Genomic DNA, 11,912 nt, shown 5'->3' with positions numbered 1-11,912 from the left:
GACCCTCTCTTTCTAAAATGATCCGCCGCCATTGTTGCAACCCCTATTACTAGCCTGTTCAACCTCTCTTTCGTATCGTCTGAGATCTCTAAAGATTGGAAAGCTGCCGGTGGTCATCCCCCTCTTCAAAGGGCGTAACACTCTAGACCCAAACTGTTATAGACCTACAGTATATCCATCCTGCTCTGCCTCTCTAAAGTCTTCGAAAGCCAAGTTAATAAACAGATCACTGACCATTTCGAATCCCACTGTACCTTCTCCGCTGTGCAATCCGGTTTCCGAGCCGGTCACGGGTGCACCTCAGCCACGCTCAAGGTATTAAACGATATCATAACCGCCATTGATAAAAGACAGCACTGTGCAGCCGTCTTCATCGACCTGGCCAAGGCTTTCGACTCTGTCAATCACCACATTCTTATCAGCAGACTCAATAGCCTTGGTTTCTCAAATGACCGCCTCGCCTGTTTATCCAACTCCTTGGCAAACAGAGTCCAGTGTGTCAAATCGGAGGGCCTGTTGTCCGGACCTCTGGCAGTCTCTATGGGGGTACCACAGGGTTGAATTCTCGGGCCGACTCTTTTCTCTGTATTTATCAATGATGTCGCTCTTGCTGTGGGTGATTCCCTGATCCGCCTCTACGCAGATGACACCATTCTGTATACATCTGGCCCTTCTTTGGACACTGTGTTAACAAACCTCCAAACGAGCTTCGATGCCATACAACACTCCTTCCGTGGCCACCAACTGCTCTTAAACGCTAGTAAAACCAAATGCATGCTTTTCAACCATACGTTGCCCACACCCGCAACCCCGACTAGCATCACCACCCTAGACGGTTCTGACCTAGAATATGTGGACAACTACAAATACCTAGGTGTCTGGCTAGACTGTAAACTCTCCTTCCAGACTCATATCTCCAATCCAAAATCAAATCTAGAATCGGTTTTCTATTTCACAACAAAGCCTCATTCACTCACGCCGCCAAACTTACCCTCGTAAAACTGACTATCCTACCGATCCTCGACTTCGGCGATGTCATCTACAAAATAGCTTCCAATACTCTACTCAGCAAACTGGATGCAGTCTATCACAGTGCCATCTGTTTTGTTACCAAACCCCCTTATACCACCCACCACTGCGACTTGTGTGCTCTAGTCGCCAGACCCACTGGCTCCAGGTCATCTCCAAGTCTATGCTAGGTAAAGCTCTGCCTTATCTCAGCTCACTGGTCTCGATAACAACACCCACCCGTAGCACGCGCTCCAGCAGGTATATCTCATTGGTCATCCCCAAAGCCAACACCTCCTTTGGCCGCCTTTCCTTCCAGTTCTCTGCTGCCAGTGACTGTAACTAATTGCAAAAATTGCTGAAGCTGTAGACTTATATTTCCCTCACTAACTTTAAACATCAGCTATGTAAGCAGCTAACAGATCGCTGCAGCTGTACATAGTCCATCTGTAAATAGCCCCCCAATCTACCTACCTCATCCCCATATTGTTTTAGTTTTTTTTTAATGTTCTGCTCTTTTGCCAACCAGTATCTCTACTTGCACATCATCATCTGCTCATTTATCATTCCAGTGTTAATCTGCTAAATTGTAATTACTTCGCTACTATGGCCTATTTATTGCCTACCTCCTCACATCATTTGCACACACTGTATATAAACTAGATTTTTTTCTATTGTGTTATTGACTGTACGCTTGTTTATTCCATGTGTAACTCTGTGTTGTTGTTTGTGTCGCACTGCTTTGCTTTATCTTGGCCAGGTCGCAGTTGTAAATGAGAACTTGTTCTCAACTAGCCTACCTGGTTAAATAAAGGTGAAATAAAAAATAAAATAAAAAAAGTAATCTCATGTCAATGAATGTAGACTAGCGATTGAACCTGCTCAGGGCTGATGCCCTCACAGGGGAGGCAGATAGATGGCTACACCCACTCACGCCATGCTAACAGCAAGCTAATCATGACTCACTACTAAACATGTGGTACAGTATATAGAGGTATTCACCATTTGGTGAAGACATGTCATCTTATATCCATGAACGTAGAGCCCTCGCAAGGGACTGCCAACAGGGGCTGAAGGCATCACACAGATAAATACACACTCCACAGCTAGCTATGTTAGACACAGCTGATGTTAGCTAATACAAGAGTAATACCTCACCATTTGATAACACCATTCATTTATTTGGGTAACAGACATATACAACAAGTTGCACAATGTGAACCCAGAGGATATCACTTAAAAGTGCAATAATCTCATGTCCATGAATGTAGAGTGGAGTAAAAATGTCATGAAAAAATAGGTAGTATATTGATTTTAAATGTGATTTGAGTGAGGAGGAACAGAGTGTGTGAACCAACTGTACAAACTACAGAAAATAATAGTGTCTCATCAATCATAACCAATAGTGTCTCATCAATCAAAACCAATAAGGTCTCATCAATCATAACCAATAGTGTCTCATCAATCAAAACCAATAGTGTCTCAACAATCAAAACCAATAGGGTCTCATCAATCATATCAATAGTGTCTCATCAATCATAACCAATAGTGTCTCATCAATCATAACCATTGGGTCTCATCAATCATAACCAATAGGGTCTCATCAATCATAACCAATAGGGTCTCATCAATCATAACCAATAGGGTCTCATCAATCATAACCAATAGGGTCTCATCAATCATAACCAGTAGTGTCTCATCAATTATGCAGATTTCCCTTTTTGTCAGATTACCACTTCAAAAGACTCAAATTAAGTAGGAGCCCTACTGCTCTCCTTAACGTCACTACCAGCCTTAGGAAGTCTCTTGGTATTCTTGGAGAAGGTTAATAGTATTGTTTAAATAATGTCTCCACTGAAGACTGGTGTCTGACACCTTGATTCATATATGAGGGAACATGTGTCAGAAAGTCTTACTGGAAAAACTGTTGCCGAAGAACATAAGTCACTTGGTCATCGTTTTCCAATGCGCTTAAAGCCCTCCCTACCCTGCCTCACACCCTCCTGAGTCCCTAGCGGCGCCCTAAGTGAGAAGAGAGTGAAAAATAGCGGGCATACATGCTCATATCACTATTTCATATGGAGGCGTTAGGGCCGTGCAAACTCCACCCATCCCCACTACTAACAATGCAATGCTAGCTAGCAAATGAAGACTGTGGTGCTGCAGGTCTTTGAAGAGAGTAATGATCCACATTTAAAACATTTCAAAACCCTGCAAGATTTTCAAGGGAGTCTGAGACATTCTTTGCGGCCCTATAAAAGCCACAGGTCGATCTGAGAGACTGTCAGCACAACAGCAAGGTGGGCCAGCCAGCAAAGGGAGAGAAAACCAGAAGAGGCCTTCCCTTTTAGTGGAACTGGAACTATACTCAAGAACAAACAAATAATCTGATTCTAGAAGACACTTTGTAACACACTGAGAACCAAACATGAGAGGATCTTCCTATTCCCAGAAATCCCAGTCCCTGCAGGTGAGTGGGGCACGCAGCAGTATGCGAGTTCAGAGCCCCTCTCCCTCCCGGTGCCGTGGATCCTCATACAACAACCGTGGACGGTCCGGATACCAGGGCGGCCACGTGTCCTCGGCCGTGGAGTTGGGCACAGAGATACACCAGGTCCATGCCAACGAGAAGGAGGAGATGCAGGAGCTAAACGTGAGGTTTGCAGGCTACATCGAGAAAGTCCAGGCCCTTGAACAGAGGAACGCCCTGCTGATGGCCGAGCTGGCTGCGCTACAGGGCCGCTTCAAGGGAGGCCCCACCGGCATCGGAGAAGAGTACAACCTCAAGTTCAAGGAGATGAGGGAGCTGATCGAAGCCTTGACCAATGAGAAGGGAGCTGCTGATATCGAGAGGGGATACATTGAGGAGGAGGTGGAGGTGTGGAGAATGAAACTGGAAGAGGAGCTGGCACTGAAAGGTAGGGTCTCACACTATCTGGGAAGTGGGGAGATTGGCTGAAACAAATCATATAGATTCACGTCATTGTTATATAGACATAAACAGTTGTTGGAGAGGGTTTGATGTACTTTTGTTTGCATGAAAAATGGAACCAGATATTTTCCTTCGATGTATAATCACATTTGATTAGTGTGTATACAGGCTTATCATACACCCCATCAAATACAATTGATGCCAATACTTTATAGAGTACTAACATCACTGCTGTTGTGTTTCCAACTCATCCACTCTCTATTTGTCCGTCTCCAGAGGAGGCAGAGATGATCCTGAGGGAATTCCGTCAAGACGTTGACAATGCCACTCTGCAGAAGGCTGAGCTCGAGAAGAGTGTCGAACAGCTGGTGGCCGAGATTGAGTTCCTCAAGAAGTTGCATGACGAGGAAGTTGCCGACCTCATGAAGCAGATCGAGGACTCCAAGGTGACCACGGAACTCGACGGTGACCGCCCCGACCTCGCCGCCTACCTCCGCAACATGCGCGCCGAGATTGAGACTGTGGCGGCCAAGAACGTCCAGGAAGCCGAGAAGTGGTACAAGGGCAAGTTTGAAACCCTCAAAGAAGTCGCCGGCAAGAAAGAAGAGCAGATGAAGTCCATGAAAGAAGAGATCACCACCTTCCACAACCAGGTGACAGACCTCCAGAACCAGATCGACGGGCTGAGGGCGAGAAACGCGGCCCTGGAGCAGCAGCTGGAGGACATGGAGATGGCCCACATGGATAAGGTTGGAGGCCTGGAGGGCATCATTGCTCAGCTGGAGCACCAGCTCTGCGAGACCAAGATGGAGATGGGCAAGTACCTGGCCGACTACCAAGAGCTGCTGCACATCAAGCTGAAGCTGGACGCTGAAATCGCCGTCTACAGGAAGCTGCTGGAGGGAGAGGAGAGCAGGCTGGGGATCTCTGCAGGGAAACAACCAGAAGCTTAAGGTGTGTTGGTTAATGGTCATCATGGATGGCCAACAGCTCCCCTAGTAGGGCATGAGTCATGTCAGATTGGAAGGAACTGTTGGGGAAACATTAATACAAGTTTCTTTAGCGCTCATCAAAGTGTGAGGCTTACAGAAACATGGTGATATCAGAAAATAATTACCAAGTCAAATGTACAAAATCACTGATCATACTGCTTGCAAGCAGAGCACCATTAACACTTAAAATAGAGAACCTTTTATTCCCATTGTTTAGGTGTCTAAATATCATTCCAGACAGAGGAGCGCTTCAGATCAGAAGGTAGACTCCCAGATTAGATCATTCCTAAATGGTTCTGTTTACTTTCTGTCTATGCTCCCTGTGTTTTTGACCCTCTATACGTACCATGTTTCTCTCCTCCCCTGTAGGAGCTGTCACAGAGGACCACCTCAATGTCCTGCAGTGTGGAGACTCACCAGCTGCCAGACGGTCTGCCTGAGCAACCCACGTTCTCCCCTACCACCAAGCTTGTCAACTCCCCCTACCTTCACTCCTCTGTTCCACCTACCCGCCCACCCTATCAGCCCCCCACCCTCCTTCTGCCCCTACACACTGTCAACCCCTAGCACATTCCATCACACTTTCCCAACCAGCCCACCTGTCAACCTCCCACCACCTCCTCCAAGTCCTGCCTGCCCCTGTCAACCACCCACCATCACCTCCTCCCAACCAGCCCACCCCTGTCAACCCCACCCCCTCATCCCAGTCCTGCCCGCCCCTGTCAGCCCCCCACCACCCCCTCCTCCCAACCTGCCCGCCCCTGTCAGCCCTTGTCATGTCACGCTGTGCTACCGTATGGTTAACTCGTCAAAACAACACATGACTTTTATTTTAAATGTCATTTAAACCCCCTTCACCCCACCTATTTTCATGTTATGTAACATAACTGAAGACGTTCACATAAATGTATACCAAGTACTACTTAATAAACAAAGCTTGACTTGAGTGCATTACAGCTGCTGTGGTTTGTTTCTGGTAATAATTGCGCATCTCTAAACATTGTCAATCTAAAATGACTGGGTTTGTTAGAGAAGTAGAAGTTCTTATTCACTTTGTATTAGAATATCATCAATACAAATAGAATGTTTATGACTTTGAACAGAGGCATACTTTTTTTGCAAATGTACTTGGTAAGATAAGTCAACGCGAAGGCTATTGGGACAAAGGAAGAACATTTGAATTACATTTCAAGTACAGCAAATAGATACTGCATACCCTGGCCTTGACCCATAGTGGTGAAAGGAGTTGACACTCAAAATGTAAGACATATTTTCATGATAGGATGTGTCAGTGTCAAGAGTCAATAACATCAAAGCCATAAGCAAAACCACTGGTTAGAACAAAGTGACTTGATTAATATCAACCAACACAAACAGTGTCTTGCAAAAGTATTCAGACACCTTGGATTTCTTCACATTTTATTGTGTTACAAAGTGGGATTAAAATGTATGTCTTTTTTTGTATTTTATATAATCCACATAAAATACTCTAATGTCAAAGTGGAAGAAATTATAAAAAATATGAATAGCTCAAAATGTAGTAGTTTGCATAAGTATTCAACTCCTTTTGACATCGATTACAGATTAGTTTTCATGGGTAAGTCTATAAGAACTTCACACACCTGGATTGTGCAATATTTGCCCATTATTCTTAAAAGAAAATGTTAAGCTCTGTCAAGGTGTTGGGGATCATGGCTAGACAGCAATTTCCAAGTATTGCCATAGATTTTCAAGCAAGTGAAAATTCTAATTTGACCCACTCAGGGACATTCACTCTTCTTGGTTAAGCAACTCCAGTGTAGATTTGGTATTGTGTTGTAGATTGTCTTGCTACCAGTCTCTGCTGTAAAGCAGACTGTGCTCATCTCTATTTAGTCCGATGACAAGCATACCCATACCATGACGCAGCCACCACCATGAGGGAAAATAAGGAGGCAGTTACTCAGTGATGTGTTGTGTAGGATTTGGCCCAAACATAAGGCTTTGAATTTAGGCCCAAAGTCTAATCCATTGCTGTTTATTTTGTTTGCAGTATTACTTTAGTGCCTTGTTGAGCAGTTTCATTCCTGCTCAGTTCAGGACGAAGGCATCTTTGATGTGTCTGGGTGGTTTAATAAATCATCCACAGCATAATTATTAACTTGACCACGGTTAAAGCGATATTCAATGTCTGATTTATTATTGTTACCCATCTACCAATCACTGCGCTTCTTTGAGGCTTTTGAAAAGCTCCCTGGTCTTTGTACTTGAATCTGAAATGTAACACTTGACTGAGGGACCTTACAGATGTTGTATGTATGGGGGACAGAGGAAGGGTTAGTCATTCAAACATCACCCCTATTATTTAACACAGACAGAGTCCATGTACCTTAAGTGATTTGTTAAGCCAATTTTTACTCCTGAACTAATTTAGGATTGCCTAAACAAAAGGGTAGAACACTTACACACCGAGTGTACAAAACATTAGGAACACCTGCTCTTTCCATGACAGACTGATCAAGTGAAAGCTTTGATACCTTATTGATGTCAATTGTTAAATCCACTTCAATCAGTGGAGATGAAGGGGAGGAGACAGGTTAAAGAAGGATTTTGAAGCCTTGAGACAACTGAGACATGGATTATGTATGTGTGCCATTCAGAGGGCGAATAGGCAAGACGAAAGATTGAAGTGCCTTTGAACAGGGTACAATAGTACGGGGTAGGTGCACTGGTGTGAGACTGTCAACAACTTCAACTCTGCTGGGTTTTTCACGCTCAACCGTTTCCCATATGTATTAAGAATGGTCCACCACCCAAAGGATATCCAGCCAACTTGACACAACTGTGGGAAGCATTGGAGTCAACATTGGCCAGCATCCATGTGGAACGACACCTTGTAGAGTCCATGCCCCGACAAATTGAGGCTATTCTCAGGGGAAATGGGGTACAAATATTTTAGTTAGGAATTTATTAAAAATAAATTTAATCCATTTTAATCCCACTTTGTAACTAAACTAAATCCATTTTTAATCCCATTTTGTAACTAAACGAAATCCATTTTAATCCCATTTTGTAACTAAATGAAATCCATTTTAATCCCTTTGTAACTAAATGAAATCCAAGGGGTCGGAATATGTTTGTACTGTAGTTGTTCTCAGAAATTTTACTCAACAATGTTGAAAACAAAAAATAATATTTCTGTAACTGACAGTACAAAGTCGTTGTGAGTAGTTCAGTGTCTGCTGTTCCTCCTCCTCCTCCTCCTCCTCCTCCTCCTCCTCCTCCTCAGTTGTGATTAGGTCAGTGTCTGCTGTTCCTCCTCCTCTTCAGTTGTGAATAGGTCAGTGTCTGCTGTTCCTCCTCCTCCTCCTCTTCAGTTGTGAATAGGTCAGTGTCTGCTGTTCCTCCTCCTCCTCCTCTTCAGTTGTGAATAGGTCAGTGTCTTCTGTTCCTCCTTCTCTTCAGTTGTGAATAGGTCAGTGTCTGCTGTTCCTCCTCCTCTTCAGTTGTGAATAGGTCAGTGTCTGCTGTTCCTCCTCCTCTTCAGCTGTGAATAGGTCAGTGTCTGCTGTTCCTCCTCCTCCTCCTCCTCCTCCTCCTCCTCCTCCTCCTCCTCCTCCTCCTCCTCCTCCTCCTCCTCCTCCTCCTCTTCAGTTGTGAATAGGTCAGTGTCTTCTGTTCCTCCTCCTCTTCAGTTGTGAATAGGTCAGTGTCTGCTGTTCCTCCTCCTCTTCAGTTGTGAATAGGTCAGTGTCTGCTGTTCCTCCTCCTCTTCAGTTGTGAATAGCTCAGTGTCTGCTGTTCCTCCTCCTCTTCAGTTGTGAATAGGTCAGTGTCTGCTGTTCCTCCTCCTCTTCAGTTGTGAATAGCTCAGTGTCTGCTGTTCCTCCTCCTCTTCAGTTGTGAATAGGTCAGTGTCTGCTGTTCCTCCTCCTCCTCCTCTTCAGTTGTGAATAGGTCAGTGTCTGCTGTTCCTCCTCCTCCTCCTCTTCAGTTGTGAATAGTTCAGTGTCTGCTGTTCCTCCTCCTCCTCCTCTTCAGTTGTGAATAGGTCATTGTCTGCTATTCCTCCTCCTCTTCAGTTGTGAATAGGCCTGCTGTTCCTCCTCCTCCTCCTCTTCAGCTGTGAATAGGTCAGTGTCTGCTGTTCCTCCTCCTCCTCCTCCTCTTCAGTTGTGAATAGGTTAGTGTCTGCTGTTCCTCCTCCTCTTCAGTTGTGAATAGGTCAGTGTCTGCTGTTCCTCCTCCTCCTCCTCCTTCTCCTCCACCTCCTCCTCTTCCTCTTCCTCTTCCTCTTCCTCTTCCTCCTCCTCCTCCTCCTCCTCCTCTTCAGTTGTGAATAGGTCAGTGTCTGCTGTTCCTCCTCCTCCTCCTCTTCAGTTGTGAATAGCTCAGTGTCTGCTGTTCCTCCTCCTCCACTTCAGTTGTGAATAGGTCAGTGTCTGCTGTTCCTCCTCCTCTTCAGTTGTGAATAGGTCAGTGTCTGCTGTTCCCTCCTCCACTTCAGTTGTGAATAGGTCAGTGTCTGCTGTTCCTCCTCCACTTCAGTTGTGAATAGGTCAGTGTCTGCTGTTCCTCCTCCTCTTCAGTTGTGAATAGGTCAGTGTCTGCTGTTCCTCCTCCACTTCAGTTGTGAATAGGTCAGTGTCTGCTGTTCTTCCTCCTCTTCAGTTGTGAATAGGTCAGTGTCTGCTGTTCTTCCTCCTCTTCAGTTGTGAATAGGTCAGTGTCTGCTGTTCCTCCTCCTCTTCAGTTGTGAATAGGTCAGTGTCTGCTGTTCCTCCTCCTCTTCAATTGTGATTAGGTCAGTGTCTTCTGTTCCTCCTCCTCTTCAGTTGTGAATAGGTCAGTGTCTGCTGTTCCTCCTCCTCTTCAGTTGTGAATAGGTCAGTGTCTTCTGTTCCTCCTCCTCTTCAGTTGTGAATAGGTCAGTGTCTGCTGTTCCTCCTCCTCTTCAGTTGTGAATAGGTCAGTGTCTTCTGTTCCTCCTCCCCTTCAGTTGTGAATAGGTCAGTGTCTGCTGTTCCTCCTCCTCTTCAGTTGTGAATAGGTCAGTGTCTGCTGTTCCTCCTCCTCCTCCTCCTCCTCCTCTTCAGTTGTGAATAGGTCAGTGTCTGCTGTTCCTCCTCCTCTTCAGTTGTGAATAGGTCAGTGTCTGCTGTTCCTCCTCCTCTTCAGTTGTGAATAGGTCATTGTCTGCTGTTCCTCCTCCTCTTCAGTTGTGAATAGGTCAGTGTCTTCTGTTCCTCCTCCCCTTCAGTTGTGAATAGGTCAGTGTCTGCTGTTCCTCCTCCTCTTCAGTTGTGAATAGGTCAGTGTCTGCTGTTCCTCCTCCTCCTCCTCCTCCTCCTCCTCCTCCTCCTCTTCAGTTGTGAATAGGTCAGTGTCTGCTGTTCCTCCTCCTCTTCAGTTGTGAATAGGTCAGTGTCTGCTGTTCCTCCTCCTCTTCAGTTGTGAATAGGTCAGTGTCTGCTGTTCCTCCTCCTCTTCAGTTGTGAATAGGTCTTTGTCTGCTGTTCCTCCTCCTCTTCAGTTGTGAATAGGTCCGTGTCTGCTGTTCCTCCTCCTCTTCAGTTGTGAATAGGTCAGTGTCTGCTGTTCCTCTCCTCCTCCTCCTCCTCCTCCTCCTCCTCCTCAGTTGTGATTAGGTCAGTGTCTGATGGTCCTCCTCCTCTTCAGTTGTGAATAGGTCAGTGTCTGCTGTTCCTCCTCCTCTTCAGTTGTGAATACGTCAGTGTCTGCTGTTTCTTCTCCTCCTCCTCCTCTTCAGTTGTGAATAGGTCAGTGTCTGCTGTGCCTCCTCCTCTTCAGTTGTGAATAGGTCAGTGTCTTCTGTTCCTCCTCCCCTTCAGTTGTGAATAGGTCAGTGTCTGCTGTTCCTCCTCCTCTTCAGTTGTGAATAGGTCAGTGTCTGCTGTTCCTCCTCCTCCTCCTCCTCCTCCTCCTCCTCCTCCTCCTCCTCCTCTTCAGTTGTGAATAGGTCAGTGTCTGCTGTTCCTCCTCCTCTTCAGTTGTGAATAGGTCAGTGTCTGCTGTTCCTCCTCCTCTTCAGTTGTGAATAGGTCAGTGTCTGCTGTTCCTCCTCCTCTTCAGTTGTGAATAGGTCTTTGTCTGCTGTTCCTCCTCCTCTTCCGTTGTGAATAGGTCAGTGTCTGCTGTTCCTCCTTCTCCTCCACCTCCTCCTCCTCCTCCTCCTCCTCCTTCAGTTGTGAATAGGTCAGTGTCTGCTGTTCCTCCTCCTCTTCAGTTGTGAATAGGTCAGTGTCTGCTGTTCCTCCTACTCTTCAGTTGTGAATAGGTCAGTGTCTGCTGTTCCTCCTCCTATTCAGTTGTGAATAGCTCAGTGTCTGCTGTTCCTCCTCCTCTTCAGTTGTGAACAGGTCAGTGTCTTCTGTTCCTCCTCCTTTCAGTTGTGAATAGGTCAGTGTCTGCCGTTCCTCCTCCTCCTCCTCTTCAGTTGTGAATAGGTCAGTGTCTGCTGTTCCTCCTCCTCCTCCTCTTCAGTTGTGAATAGGTCAGTGTCTGCTGTTCCTCCTCCTCCTCCTCCTCCTCTTCAGTTGTGAATAGGTCATTGTCTGCTATTCCTCCTCCTCTTCAGTTGTGAATAGGTCTGCTGTTCCTCCTCCTCCTCCTCTTCAGTTGTGAATAGGTCAGTGTCTGCTGTTCCTCCTCCTCCTCCTCTTCAGTTGTGAATAGGTCAGTGTCTGCTGTTCCTCCTCCTCTTCAGTTGTGAATAGGTCAGTGTCTGCTGTTCCTCCTCCTCCTCCTCCTCCTCCTCCTCTTCCTCCTCCTCCTCCTCCTCCTCCTCTTCAGTTGTGAATAGGTCAGTGTCTGCTGTTCCTCCTCCTCCTCCTCCTCTTCAGTTGTGAATAGGTCAGTGTCTGCTGTTCCTCCTCCTCTTCAGTTGTGAATAGGTCAGTGTCTGCTGTTCCTCCTCCACTTCAGTTGTGAATAGGTCAGTGTCTGCTGTTCCTCCTCCACTTCAGTTGTGAATAGGTCAG

General features: G+C 46.1%; 1 protein-coding gene across 1 annotated transcript; it reads left to right on the top strand.

Moving 5' to 3' along the window:
• The first annotated feature begins 3,016 nt into the window (after positions 1-3,016).
• Positions 3,017-5,886, top strand: LOC109892037 (desmin). Its single transcript, XM_020484458.2, has 4 exons — positions 3,017-3,926; positions 4,217-4,894; positions 5,150-5,194; positions 5,302-5,886. Exons 1-2 carry the CDS (start codon positions 3,437-3,439, stop codon positions 4,891-4,893), a joined length of 1,167 nt encoding a protein of 388 aa, XP_020340047.1. The 5' UTR covers positions 3,017-3,436; the 3' UTR covers position 4,894; positions 5,150-5,194; positions 5,302-5,886.
• Positions 5,887-11,912: the final 6,026 nt, after the last annotated feature.

This window comes from Oncorhynchus kisutch, linkage group LG6 (genome assembly GCF_002021735.2).
Source record: "Oncorhynchus kisutch isolate 150728-3 linkage group LG6, Okis_V2, whole genome shotgun sequence".
Classification (NCBI taxonomy): domain Eukaryota; kingdom Metazoa; phylum Chordata; class Actinopteri; order Salmoniformes; family Salmonidae; genus Oncorhynchus; species Oncorhynchus kisutch.
Note: the sequence above shows the minus strand (reverse complement) of the source record. Positions and strands in the feature narration are given on the sequence as shown.

Bases quoted from the DNA above. Each gene is read 5' to 3' on its own strand.
- LOC109892037 (XM_020484458.2), top strand. From the start codon at position 3,437: ATGAGAGGATCTTCCTATTCCCAGAAATCCCAGTCCCTGCAGGTGAGT. The intron at 3,927-4,216 runs GTAGGGTCTCAC...GTCCGTCTCCAG, and splicing joins AGAGGAGCTGGCACTGAAAG to AGGAGGCAGAGATGATCCTG.